Raw genomic sequence first — 22,359 nt, 5'->3', positions numbered from 1 at the left:
CCTTCTGTGGCCGTTTGACACCCCTAGTCCCAGTTCTGCATCCTGAACACACCCACCCCCTTCACTGTGGCTGAGCCGGGGCGCCCGTGCACTCCAGCATCGGAAGGAACATGAGTGGGGATGGTGAGTCAGATTCGGCCAGTGTCCTTTAAAATACCTTGGACAGCTGTGGGTCCTGAGGATAGGGAAGGACAAAATGTCCTCTCAAGTCTGATGGAAAACACACAGATGGGCTGTAAGGTACCCTGATTCAGAAATATTTCTAGTAGCGTGGGAAGGTTATTCATCAATGTTAGGGGTCCTGTCAAGTCAGAAGATAATTTGGGAAAGGAGCTTCCTCCCCTGCCCTGGCCAGGCCTGTCTACTCCCCAATTAGGGGAACATCCAGACATCATGGGGAGATGATCAGAGAGGATTTCAGTTCCCAAGGAGGCCTGGATGTGTCAAGAAAACCAGCCCCCCCCCCCTCGCCCCAACCAGCTGCCAGAAAGTAGGGTTTTGAGAGCCAGTGGTATCAATGGAAAGACCAGTCACTTCAGGTAACAGGAAGGCTGCCCCAGGTAAGTGGAAGCACCATCTGATTCCAGAAGTCCTGTCTTTGAACCCCAGGAAGACTTGGAACTAACTATAGAAAGATCAAGCAAACCCAAGCCATAGCATCAATGGGTTTGCATCAGAAAGGGAATCTGTACGTATTCGGTTCTTTTTAAGATCGGACAGATGAGCCTGATGTAAGGACATTCTTGTAACAGGCAGTATTTCCTGGTGTGTAAATGAACGAGCAAGAGGCGTGGTTCTGATGTCTGACCGCACGCTGCACGGGATTTGAACCTCTTGAGACGCTGGCTAAGGTTCACGCTGGCTAAGTTTTCCCAGCTCACAGGAATCCTTTTACACCCAGACAAGCTCGGAAACCCCAGAGCTGACAAACGCTGCCTTGGGGACCAGGTGAGCCACGGAGCCCGGCGCTACTGGGGCCCCTCAGAAGCGACCGCTCAGCTCTGTGTCAAAGGGGCTGGCCTGCAGTAGGCCCAGAACAAGCAGAAGATTCACTGAGTCAAGGAAGAATCAGGGTTGGCATTACTCAACGTTATCCATGGTGAAACCCAGAAATAAACTGGAATGGCCTTTTCCGCACAAATCCTGACCACTGAAATACCTCAAAGGCGTGTGTGCATGTATGCACACACATATGCACATGCATGCGCCTGGGCCCCACAGTGTGTGCAAGTGGGGCGTGTAAAACAGGAGTCCCACTTCGTGAGCCACAAATCAAAACACCATAGGATACAAACGTGTATAAAAAAGGCTGGGCTTTTATTTCCAAATTGGCACATGCAGAAGGCACAGGAGCAAATGGCTTTGGGGCACCAGAGTAGAAAGGGGGAGGGGTGTATCGGAGGTTCCCCTACCTGTACCACCTCCTAAGCGCACTTAAAACAGGACCAGTGGCAGGGGCTGTGGCCCTGAGGGTCCCACTGGCTCTGGATGAGAACCCTGGGACAGCTTCCCAGGAAGGAATACCTTCTCCCAGGGTGGGGGCAGGACCTTGCCAGCTCTCCCACCTAGAGGGACCAGCGCCCTCGGGAGGGCCAGGGTCAGAGAGAGAAGAGCAGGATAAGAACCAGAAGAAGCACCCCCAGCAGCACCACAATGGCACACCACTGTCGGCGGTCTGGGGGCAAAAGGGTCAGAGGTTACAGGGGGATGGGGTACCACCCCTGCCACCCCCCAGCCCAGCTGCCTCCCCAAGGGGTCTTACCACTCGTCATGTGGGATACTTTGGCCATCTTCCTGAGGACCCCATCCATCCGGGACTGGGTGTGATCCATCTCATGAGCAAAGGCATCCAGCATGCTGTTGAGACCAAGATGGTGTAAATCCCCAAAAGTGCTGGGCACACTGGTGCAGCCAACTGAGGATTCCCAGCCCCGCCTCCCTCCCAGCCCCACCCCCGCCCCAGCAGGATCCTGGCCTCACATGCCCTGCTCATCCAGCTCCTCCCCAACACGGCCAGACATGTGTTTCAGAACCCGGATGCTCCCAGACACCATTTCTAGCTGTTGATCCTGTTGGTCCAAGATCAGCTGCAGATCCGAAGGAATGAGAATTGCTATCAGCAAGGGGTTCTGAGCCGTTTCCAGGCTCTTCCTGCCCAGGGCTCCCCAACCACCCACACAAACCTGCTGTGTGGCCTGCTGCTCCTCAATATAACGGGAGGCAGTTGAGGCCATGCTGGCGTCCAGCAGATCTCTGGATGGCTTCTGGGCAGCTGGCTTGCCCGTCAGCATCTATGGTGGCACAGGGCACAGATTCAGGGAGAGGCAGCCACTCAGAACAGAGCCAGACACAGGTCTGTGGCAAATCTAGATGGTTGTTGGGAAGGTAGTCTTGGCAATGGGATAGCCTGGATTCCCTGACCCACCACTTACTAGCAAGGTGACCCCAAGGCCATATCACTTGACCTCCCTGTGCCTCAGTTTCCTCATCTGTAAAATGGGGGAAATTCCTGGGGCTGGAATGAGGATTGACCAAATTATTCCATGGAAAACATTTGTCATATAAACAGATGTATTTAAGAATTTAGACCTTAACCCTCCAGGCAGCACACCTGGAAAACATGTGGGCTCTGATACGTGGCTCCAAACTCAGCCCCCCACCCTCCCAGATCCCACAATGGGATGGAGACTGGTGGGTTTCATAACATGCAAAGAATGGCTGCATGACACAGAAGGAAAAAGTGTGCCAACAGAGGCGGCTGGGAGAGTGGCCACAAAAGGCATGAGCAGGCACACTCATGGGGGGAAATGGTATGCAAGCCAACCACAGCGGGGAATTCAGAGGCCAAGTTCTCCCGCTCAGATGCCTGGGTACATACACAGAAAAGTAGGCATACATCCTGGAAACACTAACACACCAAGCAAAAAAAGAGAAAGGAAACAGACATCCAGACCCACACCAGGAGGCAGGAAGGACTCTATATACACAGAGAGGGCTCAGTTGTACACAACCAGAAAGAGCTAGCAGGTGGACAGCCAGGAGACAAGTGCATGTAGAGAGGATAGACCATGCAAGGGGGACAGGTGAACTAACACAGAAGGGTCAGGATCACTCTCAAAGGGGAGGGTCTCTCTGAGAGGCTCTGGTGAAGATATTGGGTCTGGATGGCTTACCTCTCTATTATTCCTCTCCATGAAGGCTATGGCTGCAGGGCTGACCATATGGTCCTTCATATCCTGGGGAGAGGACTCCATGAGTGAGTAAAGACACCCCAACCTCCCTGCACTCAGGCCACAGGAAACTCTCCTCACCTGGACTGCCTCCCGCATCCGCTCCACGAACACCTTTCTCTCCTGCAGGTCTCCGGCTGGGAGCTTGAACTTTCCTGGGTTGGCTTCCACTATGCGTAAACCCGGAGTCAGGAGTCAAGGCCAAAGCCAGACACAACCCTGTCCCTGCCTCAAGCCCTTAACTCCTCCTAGGAGTCCAGCCGCCCCCGGCCACAGCAATGGGCTCTCCCAGGACGCCCTGCAATGCCCCCCCAGGATATCGATGGTCTCTTCCAGGTCTTCGAGGTCCCACTCGATGCTGCGAAGGCCATTCCGCAGCTCATTGGTCGTCCAGTCCAGCTCTTCGCGGCCGACGGCCGCATCCTCTTGCAGGAGCTCGGACCAGCGCTGGTACAGCCCGCGGGCCGTGTTCACCGCCTTCTGCACCTCACTGCGGGCCGGAACACACACAGCGGTCATGGCTGGGGGCCGGCGATCCTCCCGCCCGCCACTGCGCCCCCGAACCAGTGGGGCGTCTCAGGATACCCTGATACCCTCCTGCATACCCTCCCACTAGAACCCTCTGGCCGGCGCACCCTGACGGCCGTGCCCAGACCGCCTAGCACGCTCTGGCGGGCACGCGGGCACTAGCTAGCACGAGGCCCGAGCACCCTCCTCTCTCCTTCATTGCTGTCACTCACCCTCGGACAACAAAAAATGGGTCTTCGAGAGACATGTCACACCCCCTCCCCCCGCCCGAGGCCGAGCCCCCCCTCCCCTCCCGGCTTTGGTAGCGGGTTCCCTCCCAGTAGTCGGGAACGTGCCACTACCCCCGCCCCCGTCACGTGATCCGTACCACCATCGAGAGCGGGTACGCCAGAGTAGAAAGAGAGGCTTCGGAGGCCCGACGTGCGGAAACTTCCGCCCTTCTCTCGGCCATTTTTATTGTGGGCACAGATGACTTCGCGTTCGCTTACCCCGCCGCCACCGGCAATGTCCCAGTTACGTTTGGCTGGCTTGGGGGATCGGAGCTCCTGATCACTCAGTTCGAGACCCAGCCCTTCGGATTGTTGCTGCGCAACCTGTTTCCCTTTGGGGCATTGTGAATAATAACCTTCCTCAAATCAGAGATTATAGCTGGGGAAAGGGATCGTTCGATTCAGAGATCCTCTTCAGAGACTTGCTGAGTCTGCACCTTGATTCTGACCTGGGAGATCTCCCCAGTCTAGGATTGGGAAGGGAAATGATGGTCCTCCCCACTCTCCCGCGGGGATGGAGGTGCGAAGTCTTTTTGGACTCCTCTACTGGGCTCTTCCCTCCTCTTTTTTTTTCCTACGGAGGAAGGGAGCCTCGAGATCGACCTGGGGCGGAATGGCTGAGTGGGGGCCCCAGAGATGCTCCTGGGGTGTGTGAAGTCTTTCTGGGTGCGAAGATGGCAGTCGCGGGAGGGGGTGTGGTGGTGGTTCTGAGGGTTGTAGGTACAAGGAAGTCCTCTGCGTGTGGGTTCTCCATCTGGGGAGGGGCCAGGAATGCCTGGAGACAGACTCAGAGTTGACCCCTGCGTGACAAAGGCGCTCTGTGTGGGATCTCTGGAAATGCATTTTTTTCAGAGGTGAGCCATCACCTGAGTGGGGTCGTGGTCTGTTTCTGGAGAGATCGGGGCGGGATGTCTTAAGTTCTTGGAGAGTCTGTGTGCCCCTGTGCTTCAGATTCGCTGCCCAGAGTCTGAGATAGCGCCTGGGCCGGGGATGTCCTTGTGGATTCGCCGAGGTGGTGCAGGGGGAGATGGGGGCGTCCTCAGCAGGTCGCCCTAGTGTAGCAGGATCGTTGAATAGGCACAGTTTTAAGAGCAAATAATTGCTGAGTCCCCATGTGCGGGGGTGGGGGCGACCAGGGGGATGGCGGTGCGTGAGGGTTCTCCAAGGTTGCGTGGTTTGCCCGGGGGCGGGGAGAGCAGGAATACCTGGGAGAGAACCTTGTAGGGAGAAATTTTTGTGGGGTCTCTATGGCGGAACAAAGATGAAGGGATCCTCAGCGAATCGCCCGTTGTGTTGGCAAGGTCTTTGTGGAGGGTCTCAGAGTTGCTGTCAGTGGAAGCCCTTAGGTCTCCCCTAGGTGCCTACGGGGGTTTTCCCGGAGGCGGCCACGCCTTCTTGGCCTAAGGAGCCCGCCAGGCTGGACTCTGGTCCGGAAGCCGGAGACTACAGCCAGTCCTAGAGGCCGGGAGAGGGGGAGGAGGAGGGAAGGGGCGTGCCCGGAGGCCAAGGCACCGCCCCCGCCCGCCCGGAAGGAGGCCGCCACATCTCAGAGTGGAGATCCCGGCCCCTGTCCTTATATGGGCAGCCGGAAGCGGCTCGCGCGCCTGCCGTACGTCATTATATCCAAATTTAGTCGTGGAAGTCTGGCGCTTCCAGTGGCCGGAAGATTCTGCCCGCCCGTCGGCGGCTGGGGGAGGGGCGGGGGGGTAGAGAGAGGAGCCTTTCCTTAAAGGGCCCTTGTCACGAATGAATGGAGCTGTAGGAACAATTTTGCATCTTATTTTGGAGAAACTGGAAATAGGTTTTCTTGGAGGGATAGGGCGTAGCGGAGGGTGGGGCCGATGTTTTCCATCTGTCTGCTCTGTGCGTTGCTCAGTTTACAGCTCCTACCCCAACCTCGCGTCCCGGGGGGCAAAGGCGGAGCAGGGCCGTGTAGTCAAAGGGCGCTGCCACGTGTTCTCCCGGCCCGTCCTGTTGCCGGGTCCTTCGTCTTGCGAGTACCCAGCCCAGCCGTGGAGCTCTTGTAGAGGGAAACTGGGGGGTGTTCCGTGTGGAACGCGGGAATGGCAGCGCGGGCTGCGCTGGCGTCTGCAGACATCCGCTGCCCGTGGAGTGGGCAGCTATGCCCTGGGGCCAACAGCACTGCCCGCCGCCTCGCTGCCTACAAGGGGATTGAGGAGGGCTGGCTTACGCTAGAGAGACGCAGGAGCTGGAGACCCCAGTGGTCTATTTGTTCGTTTAGCAAATACTGAACGAGTCACTGTGTCTCGATTGCCCCGCCTGAAGAAATCAGGTATAACAGTACCCTTTGCGGAGTGGAGGTGGAGGCATCAATGAGGTATTTTGTAAAGGAAACCCTTAACAGCGCCTGGCGGGTAGGACTTACTAGTGTTAGCACGGTTATTTATTAAAAAAACATTAATCGAAAAAAAAAAAACATTAATCGGTTACTGATTCAAAAAAACATTAGACACCTGATAGATGCTAGGAACTGTGCCCACGGGGGATGTACCGGCTCGAACCCCGGTCTTCCCCGGCGCGAAGGGAAACTTGCCGCCTACAACCAGCTGGGGTTTCAGACGCAAGCACGTGGGTGGACTGTGCCCGGCTTCCGCGGCCCCCGTCTTCGGGGCCTGCGTGCTAGCGCATTGAGGGCCCTGAGCTTTCTCACCCCGAGAGCTCCGCCTGGACTGGGGGACGCTCCTCCTCGCCCCTACTCCCGTCCCTTTTCCCCCATTCGGTAAATCCCACCCTGTCGCTTTAAGGAGCCTCTCGCCGCGGTGCCTTGGGAAGCCCGGATGCGGCTCTCTGATTGGGCGGGGCGTCTCGGTGACTTCACTCCGGGTACAAAAGGGCCCGGGTGGCGGGCGCCGGGGCAGAGCGTCCTAGCAGTGTCACAGCGTGGGTTGGTGTGAGCGGAGGAGCGTGAGTGAGCGCGTTGCCCGGAGTGCACCTGCTACCTGTCCTGCCCAGCCAGGGAGTCCCCGCAGCCGTCGCCCCCGCCGTCGAGCCGCCATGGAAGTGCAGAAGGAGGCGCAGCGCATCATGACTCTGTCGGTGTGGAAGATGTACCATTCCCGCATGCAGCGCGGTGGCCTGCGGCTGCACCGGAGTCTGCAGTTATCGCTGGTCATGCGCAGCGCCCGAGAGCTCTACCTCTCAGCCAAGGTGGAAGCCCACGAGCCCGAGGTGCCCTTGCCGCCTGTCCGCTCCCCTGATCCTCGCCTGCACCAGTCGCGGGAAGCGGAAGCTGTCGCCGAGGCAGCGCCCCCCGACGGTGAGCAGCCCTCTCCGGAGCCCATGGACACGCGGGAGGCGCCGCCAGCCGAGGAGACCCCGGCCCGCTGTGCCCCACGCCCCGCCAAAGTCAGCCGAAAGCGGCGAAACAGCAGTCTGAGTGACGGCGGGGACGTCGGACTGGTCCCAAGCAAGAAAGCCCGTCTAGAAGAAGAGGGGGAAGGAGCCTCTGCGGAGGTCTCTGATCGCCTGCAGCCACCTCCCGCGCAAGCCGAGGGCGCCTTCCCGAACCTGGCGCGTGTCCTCCAGAGGCGCTTCTCCGGCCTCCTGAACTGCAGCCCCGCCGCCCCCCCGACGGCGCCGCCGGCGTGCGAGGCGAAACCGGCCTGCCGCCCCGCGGACAGCATGCTGAACGTGCTCGTGCGGGCCGTAGTGGCCTTCTGAGGGTCCCTGAGCGGCGCCACCGGAGCCCAGAGCGCGGGCCGAACCGTCGGCCGCAGAGCGCAGACCCGAGGCGAGGTCCATCCCCGGGGGAGTGCCCGCCGAAACCGTGGAGAGGAGCTGCTCCCCCAGGCTGCGGAGAGGCCAGAAGAGGGACTCTGCCCCCGGGGAGCCGTCGCTGCCTGTGTGCAGCGGCGGCGCCGAGGAGCCCGAGCCGGGAGCGCGAGCGCCTTCCGCCGAGACCTGCTGCGCCCACAGGTGCTGTCTTAACGGACTGGGACGTGGACCTTTCCCTCTCTCCTTCTGGGACTGGGAGCAGGGAGGCTTGGTTCTTTAAACTCCTCAGGGTCGGACTTTATTTTTCAGTGGGAGCTGTGCTGCCCTTTCAAGGTTTTTCAATAGTTGGTGTTTGCATTTCCAACCTCAGAAAATAATTCCAGGCAGGCGCTCCCCTTCCCCCACCGAGTGACATACTTGTGCAAGCGGTCATCGTTGCGTCATGGGGCAGATGTGGGGAGCTTCCTGTTGCCTTGCGTGGGTGTGGGGCCTGGGAGGAGGGTCTGGGGTGTGGACCGCCCTGGGGAATGGGAGGAGGGCCTCCTGAGTCACCTCGCCCCGCTTACTGCGGGTTTGTGCCCCGCGCCCCTGAATCTTCGGGTGAATAGCGGCGGGGGGCGGGGGTGCTGATCTAATTTCAGGTTACAGTTTTCTCATCTGTTGTGTTTGAGGTGGGAATATGTTCACTGTCTCAAGCGTGACCATCTCTCAGACACAGACACAACCCAGACGGTCCTGGTCTGAATCACAAAAATCGGTGCGGGTGTTCAGAGCTCTGTAACGCTGAGCTGGGACCAGTTCCTGGTGGGACTGGGCCAGTTTGGGGAGGGGAAGATTCTTGCCAGGGCGTCCTGAGGCCTGTTTACCTTTACTGTGGTGGATTCTGTTTAATTTCATCTATCTGGTCTTCTGCTAGAAACGCCAGATAAAATAAAGACCATTTGAATAAAGTCTGTGCGGCCTGTCTGGTTTTCTTCCCTGGTGGGGGAGGGGCAGGGTTAAGGGGTCAGGAGCTGGTGGCGGCTTGCTGGGGCCCCAGAAACCGGTCTGACCGGCTATCACGTGGGCAGAGTGGGCGGGATGGGGCTGGGCCCCCTTTTCTTTGCCAGAGCGTTTCCGTGCCGGGTGCCCTGGTGTTCCCACTGCCTAAGCTCCCCCATATTTGGGAGTTTCTTCGACATTCTACAACTCCGGGGGGAGGGGTTGCCGAATTTGAGGCGGGGGGGGGGGCGTGGATATTGCTGGGTTCAGTGCCCCAGGCGAATTGGGAGGGCCACGCCTCCTTCGGAGACTTTGGAAGAATGGCAGATCTAATCCCCACCCTCCCGCCCCGCTTGATCAACTGAATCCTATTTGGCCGGGGCCGCACGGGTTGCGGGGTTGTGAGCTTTGGAGCGCTCTTTACACCCCTGTTGTGATCTCTCTTGGTATAACTGTGTGACTCAGGCTGAAAGGTGAGTTCCCAGCCTCAGTTTTCCTCATCTGTGAAGTGGGCCTTCCCTCGAGGCGGCTGTAGAGTTAGAAATACCCGTGAGAGCCCTAGTTATTTGGTTTGGGTCCAACCCAGCTCCGTTTCAGTCACCCGAGAGCCCAAAACGCTCATAATTCACCCACCGCTGATTTAAGAGAGGGCCTGTAAGGCGTTGCCCCAGGGCGGGTGGCGGGGTGGCTGTTGGGAGGACAAAGGAGCCGCAGGTGCGGACAGTGAGGACCGCGGGAGGCTCCGGGAACGCTGCCGCCCCGCCTCCAGACGGCTGGCTCCGGCGCCGCGAGGCTTCTGCGACCCCGAGGGACCTGACCCCGAGGCCCTAGGGTGGAAGGAGGAGGGTGCGGTGGAGGGCGGGCCGGTCCCGGAACGCCCGCCTCCGGCTCCCCTCCTGCCGCCTCCACCCACCCCGATCCCCACTCCCCGCCTCCCGCAGGGTGCTCCCTGGGGAATCTAGCTCCGCTCGCCTCCACGGCCACCGGATTCTTTCCTGGGAAACATGGGAGACTTTAGCGCCACCCACTTGGAGTCCTGACCCGTAACACCCCAGTGGGACGTCGGAGGGAGGACAGGAGCTCCACCCCCGCTGTGGCAGTTCAGTGCGTTCGCGTGGGAGCAGCTCCCCCGAGAACCTAGCCGGCCCCGGGAAGTCCCTGGCGGCTGGGGAGGGGGCCCCCTCACTGCGCATCCTGTTGCAGGAACGTCCTGGCCCTTCCTTCCTCCCGGGAAGCTGCCTGGCTGGTCCCCGCCCTTGCCTCCCGGGGGTAGGAGGGTGGGGGGCGGTTTCCGGTCTGAGGGCTGGAGGTTATGCGGTGGGAGACAGGAGATTCCCCCCCCCCAAGCCTCTCTAAGATACGCCCCTTCCCGAGACCCCCATTTCACCTTTCAGAATAGGCAACATTTGTCACAATAACCAACTCTGATGAGGTTTGCAGTTTTCACACCTTTACATGGCATTGGATTATTGGGATAGGCCCTGGAGTGGGGGTGGGGGCAGTCATTGATGGGACAATAGCTGTGAAAACAAAAAATGTCACCTATCCCTAGACCAGTGGATCCTCCAGGGAGCCTCAGGCGGGCTGCAGGAGGCTGCAGGACAGCGTTCACTAGCACTGTCCAAACAGGCCCAAACTGGAAAAAAACCTACATGCTCATCATGCAACCGAACTGGTCCCTCCCCAGTGAAGAAACGGCCGGAGGGGGACAGGACGGAGTTGTGGGGTCAGAACGCAGATTCTGGAGCCAGTCTACCAGCTCTGTTTGCTGGCTGTGCAGCACTGGGCAAGTCACCTTGTCTCTCTGGGCCTCAGTTTCCTTCGCTATAAATTGTGGAGACTAGCAGTCCCTACCGCTCAGATTCATCAGGAAGAGGAAGTGAGAGACTAAGTATAAAGTGGTTGGGGAATGCCTGGCACACCGGAAGTGTTGTTATTTTATTATCGTGGGAACCCAGGGGGAGAACAGTGCCGCCATTTAGAAGCACCTACAGCCCTACGGACATACATGTCACGTGTGCACAGACGCTGGGCTCATTCGTCCTGGAGAGCTGGAACAAATAGTTCCTCCCTCCAGTGGCTCACTGTGAGCGAGGGTCAGCCTCCCCTCCTCAGCTCTGGAGTTTGGTCTCAACCTAGTGACTTGACAGGGTTGACTCTTCCCTTGCTGGCTGGGGGGGGGGGCACACTTCTCAAGGGGCTCTGTCTACACTCAGCCCTTGGTAGTGGTCTCATTCAGTCTTAGGCCTCTAAATGCCGCTCTGCCCTGACACCCATATTTCCCTCTCCATCCTGGACCTACCCCCTGCCCCCAGACTTTATGTTCAAGCCCCCTCCCTATGTCTCCTGGTGGGGCACTAAGGTATCCTGAACCTGATGGGACCCAAAGAGAATTCTTGCTGTTTCCTGCCAGCGTCTGGATTGAGGGAGCCTCCTTGAATAACCTTTTCTCCTTTCCTTGCACGGTACCCAGTCCCAGGTGCTGTCCACTTGACTTCCCATCCCACTCCACTCTCCCCACCTTCAGGACTCCCATCTTAATGTGAGTGGCAGCCATCACCTCTCCCCTACATCAGGGCAGTGGCTTCCTCCCTGCCTTTGCCTCCACAGTCCATTCTACACAGCAGCTACACAGATCTTACAAAATGCACATTGGATCATTTCACTCTCCGGCTCCCCTCCGCTTCATCCACAGTGGCCTCCTTCCTGCTTGGAGAACAGGCCAAGCATGTTCTAGCCCAGGGCCTTTGCACTTGCTGTTCTTCTGCCTGCGATGCTCTTCTCCCAGATGCCCAACCTTTCTTTCTTCAGATTTTTGCTGAAATGTCACTTCCTTGGAGTGGCCTTTGGCCACCTGATCTAAAATACCTCCCCATTCTGCCACTCAGCTCCTTTACCCATCTTCTTGAACTTCCTTAGGTCACTGCTCACCGTCCGAAAGAGTACATTTATGTTCTAATTAGCATCTGTGCCCTCATTTGAATATCACTTCCACGAATGTCCAACACAGGCCTGAAAGAGTGAATGGGGTTGTCTGGGGTAAGCAAGTGCTAAGTGCTAAATATTTATTGTCTCATTTAATCAATGGCTTCTGATGACTCTTAGAATTTCCCAAATTTCAGACAGTTGACAGGCAGGATTTTTGTCATATCTGCATACCGACTGTACTATTATTTATCTAAGAATTTGTCTTATTGTAACTCACTTGTTAATCACTAACCATACTTAGAAGGTAGCAGTTAATAAAAGTTACGGTGAAAACAAAACGTCATAAGATCCTGCTGAAACAGACAGCTTTCTTACTTAGAAAGCGAGATTAGCAAGTTACACATGACTAGGATAGGAAGAGGCCTATCTTTAGTCAGAAGACTAGGGAAAGACCGAAAGCTGAAAAGAGAGAAACTAAGGGATTCATTCTCTTCTTTAAATATTAGCATTACATCACTTTGCCCACTATTACGGAGTTAGGAAAATTCTGCTTCTGGAAGAGACAAAGCTACAAATGCCACCCCACCCCACCCCCATTTTAGTCCAAGACTCCTGTTTATGGACATCCAAATCAAGAGCTACTTTTTTTTTTTTTTTCTCCCTGGTAGTATCATAGTTGCAATTTTACGTTCGTTTCTGGGTTTGTCTCTCCTAGCCTCTAGCCTCCGTGCAAGCGCAGAAACAAATCTAGCAGGTGCGTACTAAGTGGTTTTTTGTGAATGAATGATCACTTGGAACTCTCCTAGGAGATCGGTCCTTTGAACTCCACTTTTTACGGATCGGGAAACTGAGGCCAGAGAGGATCGCCTCGCCCTGCAGGAGAGCAACTAGGGAATAGCTCTAGTCGTGTCTGCCATCCCCAAATCCCCTCCCCTCTCCGCTGTGCAGGACAGGCGCCCCGCTGAAGCCTCCGCAGAGCTGGGAAGGGGCCGGGCCACAGAAGCAGCACCCAGACCGGTTCACCCGCTTCCAGGAACCTGGGCGAGGTCCGCGCGTCCGAGAGGAGGAAACGCAGGCCCAGGCCAAGCCGGGCGAGGACCGCACTCGACCGCGGCTAGGAAACCTGACTTCCAGGCCGGGCTGCCGGGTCCGTAACTAGACAACGCGGGGCGGAGCGATCTGGGTGTCAATCACAGGCGGGGGCGGGATTTACGAGTTTACGGGGTCTCGTGCTTTGCTCCGGTCTCGCCCATGCGCGCTGCCCCGAGTGACTTCCAAGAACTCGCCGGGTACTGCGCCGCCGGGTCCACGCCCCTCGCCCCCAAACCGGTCCCTTCCGGAGCCCGCCCAGGCCCTCCGCGCGTGGCCCCCTTCTCCCAAGCACGCCCCTCGGACGGAAGGCGGAGGCCGCGCCGGGGGCGTCTGGGGCTGGGGGCCCCGCTCGGAATCAGGTAAACGGCGGAAAAAGCGGAAGGGAAATGGGGATTGCCAGGGTTTGAGGCTCACGCTCCCCACCGCCGTCGTGGTGGCTGCTGAAGCCCCCATGTGTCCAGAGGAGCCCAGAACCCGACACCAGCGTTCGGGGGGACCAGAGCCCCCCGCAGCAGTGTTTGGTGGAGCTCAGATCCACATACCTAAGTTGAGGGGAGCCCGCACCTTGCCCACCCGTGTCCAGAGTTGCTCTCGCTAGGGTACTTCTCTGTTTCCTGAGGCTCAGCCTAGGGCTTTTATTCCGCCAGGCTGTGTTAAGGGGAGTTTAGGTCTCCCGAGATTTGTGTCCAGGAGAGCTGAGGCCAAGGCCTAAGGCCTTCTACCTACTGATTCAGGCTTGAGACCTCCCCCACCGCCACCTCCCAGCCTGATACTTTTTAAGGCAGCCCCTCTCAGCAGAAATCTCCCTGGGTTCCAGGCCCCCGCCCAGATCTTTTTATTTCTCTTGGCCTTCCAACCTCCCTGCTTCATCGGTCCCGACTCCCCCCATCCCCTGCCTCCCCCAGCACATTGTTGACTCTCAGCTAAGAAATAATCTCAATGTTCTCTGACCCCCCACCGTTTCTGCTCCTTCCCGCACCCTGGCTGCTCCCCCGGGCCCCCTTGGGGACCTGCCTTTCCCCGCCTGTTACCGACTGGCACCAATTAATTTCCTCCTCAGCCTGTCCACCCACATCTGGTGGCCAGCTGCTCGCCCTCGCCCTGCCCGCCCCCAGGGTCTCCCAGGGAATTGCTAACAGCTCTCCTCCTCCCTGCGCCCCTCAAATCCGGGACGCCCCACCAAAAGCACAGACTTCCTCCCCTCCCCCACCGGAGTCTGCTAATCGGAAAAAGCTGGCCGTTAGGACCTGGAGAAGAGAAGATCTGAAATCAGATGGAGGAGGGGTGGGGTGTGAAACTTTCTGAACCAGAGATGGGGGGGGCGGGGTGGCGTGGAGGGAGGAAAGGGGTGGAGGGAGGGAGGCAGGAGTTTAAGTTTTACCTAAAAAGCTCAGATCAAAGCTTTCTGGCCTCCAGATGGGGACTGCAGGGAGGGCCGCCCCCACCCAGGGGCAGGCAAAGCTGAGCACCCCCCTTCTCGGAAACCCCCTGAGATGTGTCGGTGACAGCTGTGCCCCAGCCCGCGCCCGGCGGGCTTCCTTTTCCTGTGCTCACTCTCCCGACAGCCTGGCCAGCAGCCTGGAGACACCGGTCAGGCCCTTTTGAAGGGGCTCCCCAGAGGGGGAGGGGACTGGCGGACAACAATGGACTTCTGTAGCTGCCCGTCGCCAGGGGCTTCCTGTTAACCCTTCTCTTCCGTTGCAGTCTGGGGAGCATCTCAGAGCCCTGGACTGCGGAGGGGACAGGGAGGGAGGGCGTTGACCAAGCAAGCAAGCAAACACACAGCTCTTTTTCTCCTGTTGCGGGTCTTGTTTTCAAAAGTGATCAGAAACCGTGAGCTGAATGGAGACCTTGCCTTCCCATGGAGTCATAGAGCCTGGTTCTTGGCTTTCTGTTGAGCTGAGGGCTGGACAGCCAGCGGACAGGGCTTGGCTAGTCTGGGAGAATCCTCCATCTGGAGCACCCAGCCATCCCAGGATCTCTGGTGGCGGGCATGGCTGGGCTGAGGGACCCAGGTGAATCCAAGATACAGCCACGTTTGCCGCCCTGTCAGATGAGCTGGGGGTCACTGACTCCTGAGCCAGTTCCCTGGGTGGTCTGGACCTCAGTTTCCCTGTCTGGGAAGTTCTCCCAGGCGCCTGAGAAGAGCACAGGGTGGTCCTCACCGGCCAGAGTGACCTGAGCCGGGACTCCTGGAGATCTTTTGCTGTTCCTTGGAGCCCCGGGAAGCCATGTTGGGGAATTAGCTGCTGTGTTAATCTGAGGATGCACGCGAAGTCCCTTCTGTTTACAGAGCTAGCCTGAGAAGTTCACCCTCAAGAGATTCTGTGAGCCTCCGTGAGCCTCTAAGGGCCTCCCCAGTGGCCCCGAGACAGCACCTGGCCCTGGAGGCTTTCCAGTTGTTATAGACCAGATAACAAGCCCTGTTTTAAGAAGAGGCTACATTCAGGGGCCTCCCACCAGCCTATGGTGCTTGGCTCCTCCCCTGTGTTCACTGACCCCTCCCTGCAAGCCTAGGTCAGAATTAAAGTAGGCACTTTCCCTGGTCCCATTCTACGGATAAAGGAATTGAGGCACAGAGCAGGTCTGTGTCTAGTAAAACAGAGTCCACTGTTTTTCTGTCTCTTCTGGATTGGGGAGGCAGGTGTTAGGTAGGGGCCCTTGTCCACACCAGTGCCCCACGTCTTCGTGCCATCACTGGGTGGCCTTTTCCCTCTCTCCCTCCATCCTTAGCAGACTGCCCCCAGGTTTGCCCACCAAATGCCCTTTTCAGCTTTTTCAGAACCACTTGCTGGGTAACTTGGTACCATCTTTTCTCCTCCCCCTTCCGATGGCGAAAAGCCCCCCCCCAAGGGCCAATATGTGCACACTCAATCCAAGGGCTTGATGAGGACAAAGTTGGTTTGGGTTTTTTGTTTTTGGGGGGTTTTTTTGGTAATCATTATTTACTGAGCAAAACCAAACTTCTAGACTGGAAAGGATGTTGCCAGGGCCCCTTGCTGGTGTCTGGAACAGGAAGTGTCTCGCTGCTTTTGCCTTTCAGCTCGGAGGGCAGGTGAGGAGGGTCTGCTGGAGGCCTGGCAGCTGGGGTTTAGGCCACACCGGGGTTTGGGCGCCGGGCCAGCTTACTGCCGCCAAGCCTCCACCTGAGGCCCCGTCCCCTCCCCCACCTCCCTTCTGTGGCCCGCCCTTCCGGAATGAACCTTGTCCTGGCTTCTGGCCACCAAGAAGGCGAAGCAAGCCTGCAATTACTCACTGCTGGGTCCCTGCGGGCTGCCGTGCTCAGACTCATCCGGGTGGGGGTGTGGTGACGGGGTCCTAAGACCCTTCCCCTCTCAGGCTCTGTGTCGGAGCCGGGCCCGGAGTCTGCAGCACCGAGTTCCCCTATTCCCCCAGCTACCCTCGAAATCCCCACAGATGCTGCCTTATAAACAGATCCTGGAATTTTCAAAGTGCTGTCGCCTTCTCTTCTGCGAGGGGTGGGTGTGAAGCCAGTTCTGAAGAAAACCGAGAAGCCAGCTGCAAGAAGGGGCACGCGCTGAGACCAGCAAAGCTCTCCTTCCTGCCAGGGTCTTCCCCCTCCCCGCCCCTTGGTTTGGCTCTGCTCTGCGGCTGTGGCTGCTGTGAGGCCCTGGGGCACTCGGTATATGTGTGTGCATCAGCAGCGCTTCTGTGTCTTCGCCTGGGCGTATTTTCCCATGCCTCCTTCATTTCTCCTCAGGCCTGTCCTTTCTCGTGGCTCTGTGTCCAGCCTTGGGAGGGGTGCGGGCATCCATGGACAGGTCCAACCTCCCAGTAGGTGCACTGTAAGGCTGGGAAGGCCAGAGCCAGGATCCATCCCCAGGATCGTGTCTCCAGCTTGGACCTGGGTTTCTTTTCTTTCTTCTTTTTTTTTTTTTTTTTAAAGATTTTATTTATTTATTTGACAGACAGAGACACAAGTAGGTAGAGAGGCAGGCAGAGTGAGAGAGAGAAGAGGAAGCAGGCTTCCTGCTGAGCAGAGAGCCGGAAGCCGGACTCCATCCCTGGACCCCGGGATCACGACCTGAGCCAAAGGCAGAAGGCAGAGGCTTTAACCCACTGAGCCATCCAGGCTCCCCTGGATCTGGGTTTCTGGTCAGACGGGGAGGGTGGTCTCAGTCTCCTCAACGGCCAGAACTCAGTCTAGGGGCTGTGGGTTACACACACACAAACGCGCGCGCGCAGCTCCCAGGTATTCTCCATCAAAGGTGTACATTCTAGAAAGCTGGGGAGGGAGTTCCTCAGAAAGCTCCTGCCAGCCACACTCCAGGTTGGCTGGGGTCTCACACGTGCGTGGAGCCATATGCTTCCTGCTCCGCTCACGGCCGGCATGAATCCTCCCTGCGACCTTCTCCGAGTCCCTTGCACCTGAGCCCATCCTGTCCCGTTGCCATGGCATCCTGGAGCCCAGAAGCCAGATGGTCTCATGTCCCCTAATGCCCCTTCCAGACTCAGACGGTTCCGAGCTCAGCAAGAGTTCCCCCAGCAGCCCTGGGTCCCCAGCGCGCCCTGGGGCTGTGTGCCCAGCAGCTCATCTTTTCTCCTGATTGCAGTGATAGCACTTGTCCAAATCCAGCTCAAAAGTGTCAGGTGTTGGGTTTTTTTGTTTGTTTGTTTTTTGTTTTTACATAAGATCTACGTGCAACTTAGGCCTTGAACTCACCAGAGCCAGCCAGGTGCCCCAAGGCAAGGGTCGGATTTGAATTCAAGTCTATGGGACTTGGAGTCTGAGGTCTTAAGAATGACAGTGGGGTCACCGGGGTTGGGGGTGGGGAGGCTGGGTGGCTCAGTTGGTTAAGTGTCTGCCATTGGCACAGGTCATGATCTCAGGATCCTGGGATCGAGCCTGGGCCGGCCCAGTGTGGGGCTCCCTACTCAGCGGGGAGTCTGCTTCTCCCTCTGTCTCTGTCCCTCCCCCTGCTAGTGCTCTGTTCACTCTCTTTCTCACCTAAATAAATAAAATCGTAAAAAAAAAAAAAAAAAGAATGACAACAGAGCCAACTGGCTGGCTTATTCTGTACAGCCTCTGACTCCTGATCTCAGGGTTGTAAGCTTGAGCACCACGTTGGGCATAGAGATTACTTAAAGGAAAAAAAAAATGGCAACAATCATAAGTAAGCCAGAGCTGGCTACTTAAAGTATTTCGCTCAGAATCCTCACCGTTGGACTTACTGGCATTCTCATTTTCACGTTGAGGAGACGGAGGCACCCTGCGGGTAGACAGCTTTCCTACCATGTCTAGTCTTTATGACTAAAAAGTACCGCAGGTTGAATTCGCACCCGGGCCTATGCTGGCATTTCTTGGCTTTTGCGGCTGAATCTCACACGTGGGCGCTGGCCTCCACCCACTAGGTACCAGTAGGGTGTCTTCCTGCGGTGGTGGCAATCAGAACTGTTCCCAGATGTGGCTGACTGTTGGGTGGGGAGGGGAAAGCTCACTGCCCTCTGCAGAGCATCACTGCGTGTGCGCACGTGTGCACGTGTGTGTGTGTGTGTGTGTGTGTTTGTGTGTCTTAGGGTATAGCCTTGACTTGAGTCCTGGAGATGGAGGAGGCGGTTGGCAGGTCCTGGCATGTTGGTGGGTGGGGGGGATCAGCAGGGCCACAGTTCTAGGTCACGTCCCCTCCGTCCCTGGAGGGAGGGGTGCTGGCTCGCAGGCCGCTGGTGGCCTGACCTGCCCAGGCAGTGGCTTGAGCAGTGCCCCAGGTGGGTGGAGACAGGCAGCCCTTCCTTCCTGGTTCCCAGGGGTGGGCGGTGGCAGCAGCAGCTGCCCCAGAGCCAGAGGGAGTGGGGAGCCCCGACCCGGCCCCTGGACTTACTGAGTGGGTGCTGGGGTGTGTGCTCTGAGACCCAAGGCCCTTGTGGACGGGCAGGAGAAACCAGAGGCTAAAGTAGGTCTCCCCGCCCGCCCAGCCCGGGCTTCCTGCCAGCGAATGCCGCTCTGATGACTCATGGCCAAGTGGAGGAGAGAAGGACTGGGCAGGGTGGGGGGATCCCCCTCATTCTTAGTTTCCCCAGCATCCCTATCCTGACCAGGACCCTTGAGGCCACCTCTCAGATTGGTCACCCTGGCTCTCTTCCTCTCCCTGTGTGCCCCCTAACCCGCCAGTGGGATTTCTGTTCTTGGCACCATCCTGGGGCAGAAAGGCGGAAATGAGTGTGGGGCATGGAATGTCTCTGAGGTTGGAATATATTTAGGCCTGGACGAGAGAGAGGGAGAGGGAGAGAGAGAGTGTGTCAGTTGTACAGAGCAGACTTCAGCGTCGGCTTGGGGTGGGAGGCTTCTGTCTTCTCTCTGTCTCTCCTCAAGACAGAGCTTCCTGGTTTCCCAGGGGCCAAAGAGAAAGAGCAGGGAGAGCCAGATGAGGCTCTAAAGGTGGAGACAGGCGCCTGCCCAGCGCCAGACAAGACCGTTTACCGCTGAAAACCTGAGGCCCAGAGAGGTGAATTTCGCGAGGTTGCTCGGGAAGGAAGGAAAGGGACCCGGGTCGGCTCGCTGATCTGCTGGCTACAAAAACGGGTCTCCTGCTGCCCTCTAGATACCAGCATCCATTCATTCACGGAGCTCTTCTGCGCGGTCAGGGCTCGGGTCCCAGTCCAGAGGCCCAGCCCGCAGGAGACCAGGCAAACTGGACCAGGGTCTCCAGACCCCAACCTGCGGGCTGCCTCCTCATGTCCTTGGCAGGACCCTCTAGTTCAGAGATGGCTTTTGAGTTATTAAACAGATGAAAACGAAAGGAATAGAATTCTCTGTGAGGGGTGCCTGGGTGGCTCAGTGGTTAAAGCCTCTGCCTTGGGCTCAGGCCCTGATCTCAGGGTCCTGGGGTTGAGCCCCGCATGGGGCTCTCCACTCAACGTTGAGTGGAGAGCCTGTTTCCCCCTCTCTCTCTGCCTGCCTCTCTGCCTACTTGTGATTTCTACCTGTCCAATAAACAAATAAAATCTTAAAAAAAAAAAAAGAATATTCTGTGAAATAAAAAAATCAAATGAAATGACATCTTCTGTGCATACCGTCCTGCCCGTTCACCTCTGGCTATTTTGTTTGTTTCGTTTTTAAGGAAGTTAAAATACATGCAACCAAAAAATTTACCATCTTAGCCATTTTTAAGCATACAGTTCTGTGGTATTAAGTGCATTTTTGCATTGTTGTGCAAGCCGTCCCGCCAGATCTCTTGTAATCTGACCCTTTGTCCCCACGAATCCCCCCCAACCCCACCCCGCACCCACCACCTGCCTTCTGTCTCTGAATTTGGCCCCTCTGGGGACCTCATATAAAGTGGAATCAGAGAGTGTTGGTCTTTCCGTGTCTGGCTTAGTTCACTCAGTCCAGGTTCACACGCGGAGCGGGTCACATGCCGAAGCGGGTGTCAAAATCTCCCATCTTTGTCTATGGATGGACCGCATTTGGCTTGTCCCTCAGTTCATGGATGGACACTTGCATTGTTTCCATCCATGTTTTAACTCTTGTGAATAATGGTGCTAGGAACGTGGGTGTGCAGCTCTCTCTTTAAGATTCTTTTGGGGGATATACCCAGAAAAGGCATTGCTGGGGTCCCGTGGTAATTCTATTTTGATTTTTGGAGGCATCGGTATGCTGTTTTCCATGGACGCTGCACCCTTTGGCAGTCCCACCAACGGTGTGCAGGGGCTGCGGTTTCCTCATTTCCCCGCCGACACCTGTCTGGGGCTTTGGGATGGTAGCCATCCTGATGGGTGGGTGGTGGTGTCTGGCTGTGTCTGGCCTCCAGCAGCGCACTTGTAGCAATGGACACCCACAAAGGCAAACTTATTTTCCATTCTTTACGGATGTTTGCCAGTCCCTGGACTGGACAGGTGATGGGGGGTGGTCCCTATCCTTGGAGACCTTGTTTTCTTTCTTTCTTTTTAAAAAGATTTTACTTATTTATTTGACACAGAGAGAGATCACAAGTAGGCAGGGAGGCAGGCAGAGAGCCCGATGCGAGGCTCAATCCCAGGACCCTGAGATCATGACCTGAGCCAAAGGCAGAGGCTTAACCCACTGAGCCACCCAGGGGCCCCGAGACCTTGTTTTCTATGGGGCCGGGGGCACAGGCCATGTCGCATAGTCTCAGGTGGCCAGCGAGCCAGCTACACATCAGCACTATGAGGACACATGACAGGGTCCTGGGGCGAGAGTAGTGGTTCGCTGAGGAAAGCAGTCGGAGGCAGCCTGTCGTGGGGGGCACATGGGAATGTGTGACTCCCCATCCTAGGCCAGGCAGTTGGGTCTGTGTGTGTTGCAGCAAAGACCCCTGATCGGGCCTCTTGTGACCCGTTTCTCTCAGGCAGCTGGGGGCCTGGGGAGTACCTCGGGGTCTTCAGGGACTCCTGTGTCTCTCCGCTGGGAGAGGCCCGGCCCGCAGTGGCTGCTGGCTCAGCAGGGTGGTGCTGGCATGTGTGTCTTCTGACTGTGTCTGGGTTCAGGACGGTGTCTCGGGGCAGTTTTGACCTGGGGGTTTGGAAGGTGGCAGATGGGGGGAGGCAGGAGGGACAAGAAAAGGGGGCTGGGGACTGTGCCATCCTCCGCCTAGTCTCCCGGCGCTGGCCGGCCCGACGCGGGGCCAGGCCGGGCTCCTGCACACGGCCTCTAACCCTTAACCACGAGAGCCTGTTCTGTCCTGTCCTGCTTCCAGTGCCTCTTTCTCCTCGGTTCTCCCGTCCCCCGCATTTTTGCAGTGTGGGCTGGGAGCAGGGGGCCAGGCCAGCAGTGAGCCCCGCAGGACGGCGGGCGTGTCCTTGATGGGAATGCCGTCGCAGCCGCCGGGCTGGCGGGCCTCCCCTTCTGGGTTGTCTCGGGAGAACTCGCACCCCGTTCCTCTGTCCCCTTAATGCTGGGCTTAACATGTGAGACCTTTGCAGAAAACCACTAGAGTTTCCCAGCGTTCTGGAAGAAGGCGGCTGTGGCCCTGCCTCGGTTTTACTGGGCTTCTTTGACTTTACAGGCCCCCCACCCCACCAACTGTGGCGGCTCAGGCTCTCACCTTAGCCAGAGGGTGACAGGTGTCCCCAGAGGGTGTTCTCTGTCAACAAAAACTGCGGTGCTGCTGAGGAAAGCTTCTTCTAACATTGATGCACTGATCGATGGATCCCATTCGTTCACTTCCCACACATTCGCTGCGCTTCTGGGGCAAACCGTCAAGGGCTGGGTGCAGGGCCGCCCTCGTGGCCGTGTCCTTGCTGTACTGGTGAGGACAAGCTCAAGTCGCCAGACCCTGAAGGATTCAGAACCATTGTTCAAAAAAATCCCTGCACGCCTGTGTTTGTCGCAGCGTGATTCACAGTCGGAAAGAGGTGGAGACGACCCAAGGATCCACTGATGGAGAGAGGGATGGGGGCGCCTGACTGGCTCAGGCCGTAGGGCGTGCAACTCTTGATCTCAGGGTTGGGAGTTCAAGCCCCACGCTGGGTGTAGAGATGACTTAAAATCTGGGGGGCGCCTGGGTGGCTCTGTCGGTTCAGAGTTTGGCTCTTGATCTCAGCTGAGGTCATGATCTCAGGATCGTGGGACCGAGCGCCACGGGTTCCGCCTCCCTCCCCCACCTTAACTCTCCCCT

At 57.5% G+C, this 22,359-nt stretch overlaps 2 protein-coding genes across 3 annotated transcripts; one reads left to right on the top strand and one right to left on the bottom strand.

The window, feature by feature from the left end:
* Window positions 1–1,296: 1,296 nt before the first annotated feature.
* STX10 (syntaxin 10) lies at window positions 1,297–4,107 on the bottom strand. Of its 2 annotated transcripts, none has more exons than XM_004748295.3 (8): window positions 3,971–4,107; window positions 3,551–3,720; window positions 3,312–3,406; window positions 3,174–3,236; window positions 2,184–2,291; window positions 1,981–2,087; window positions 1,763–1,857; window positions 1,297–1,675 (listed from the first exon to the last, which is right to left on the bottom strand). In XM_004748295.3, exons 1-8 carry the CDS (start codon window positions 4,003–4,005, stop codon window positions 1,599–1,601), a joined length of 750 nt encoding a protein of 249 aa, XP_004748352.1. In that variant the 5' UTR covers window positions 4,006–4,107; the 3' UTR covers window positions 1,297–1,598. The 2 variants fall into 2 exon arrangements, with proteins under 2 accessions (XP_004748352.1, XP_004748353.1); XM_004748296.3 differs by having other exon boundaries at window positions 1,985–2,087.
* A 2,773-nt stretch (window positions 4,108–6,880) lies between these two features.
* Window positions 6,881–8,712, top strand: IER2 (immediate early response 2). The gene has a single exon (XM_004748294.3). The coding sequence runs from the start codon at window positions 7,043–7,045 to the stop codon at window positions 7,706–7,708; it is 666 nt and encodes a 221-aa protein (XP_004748351.1). The 5' UTR covers window positions 6,881–7,042; the 3' UTR covers window positions 7,709–8,712.
* The last annotated feature ends 13,647 nt before the right edge of the window (window positions 8,713–22,359 follow it).

This window comes from Mustela putorius, unplaced genomic scaffold, assembly GCF_011764305.1.
Source record: "Mustela putorius furo isolate JIRA1106 unplaced genomic scaffold, ASM1176430v1.1 tig00000095_pilon_pilon_pilon, whole genome shotgun sequence".
Classification (NCBI taxonomy): Eukaryota; Metazoa; Chordata; class Mammalia; order Carnivora; family Mustelidae; genus Mustela; species Mustela putorius.
The sequence above is the reverse complement of the archived record's forward strand: the minus strand, read 5'-3'. Positions and strand labels throughout refer to the sequence as shown.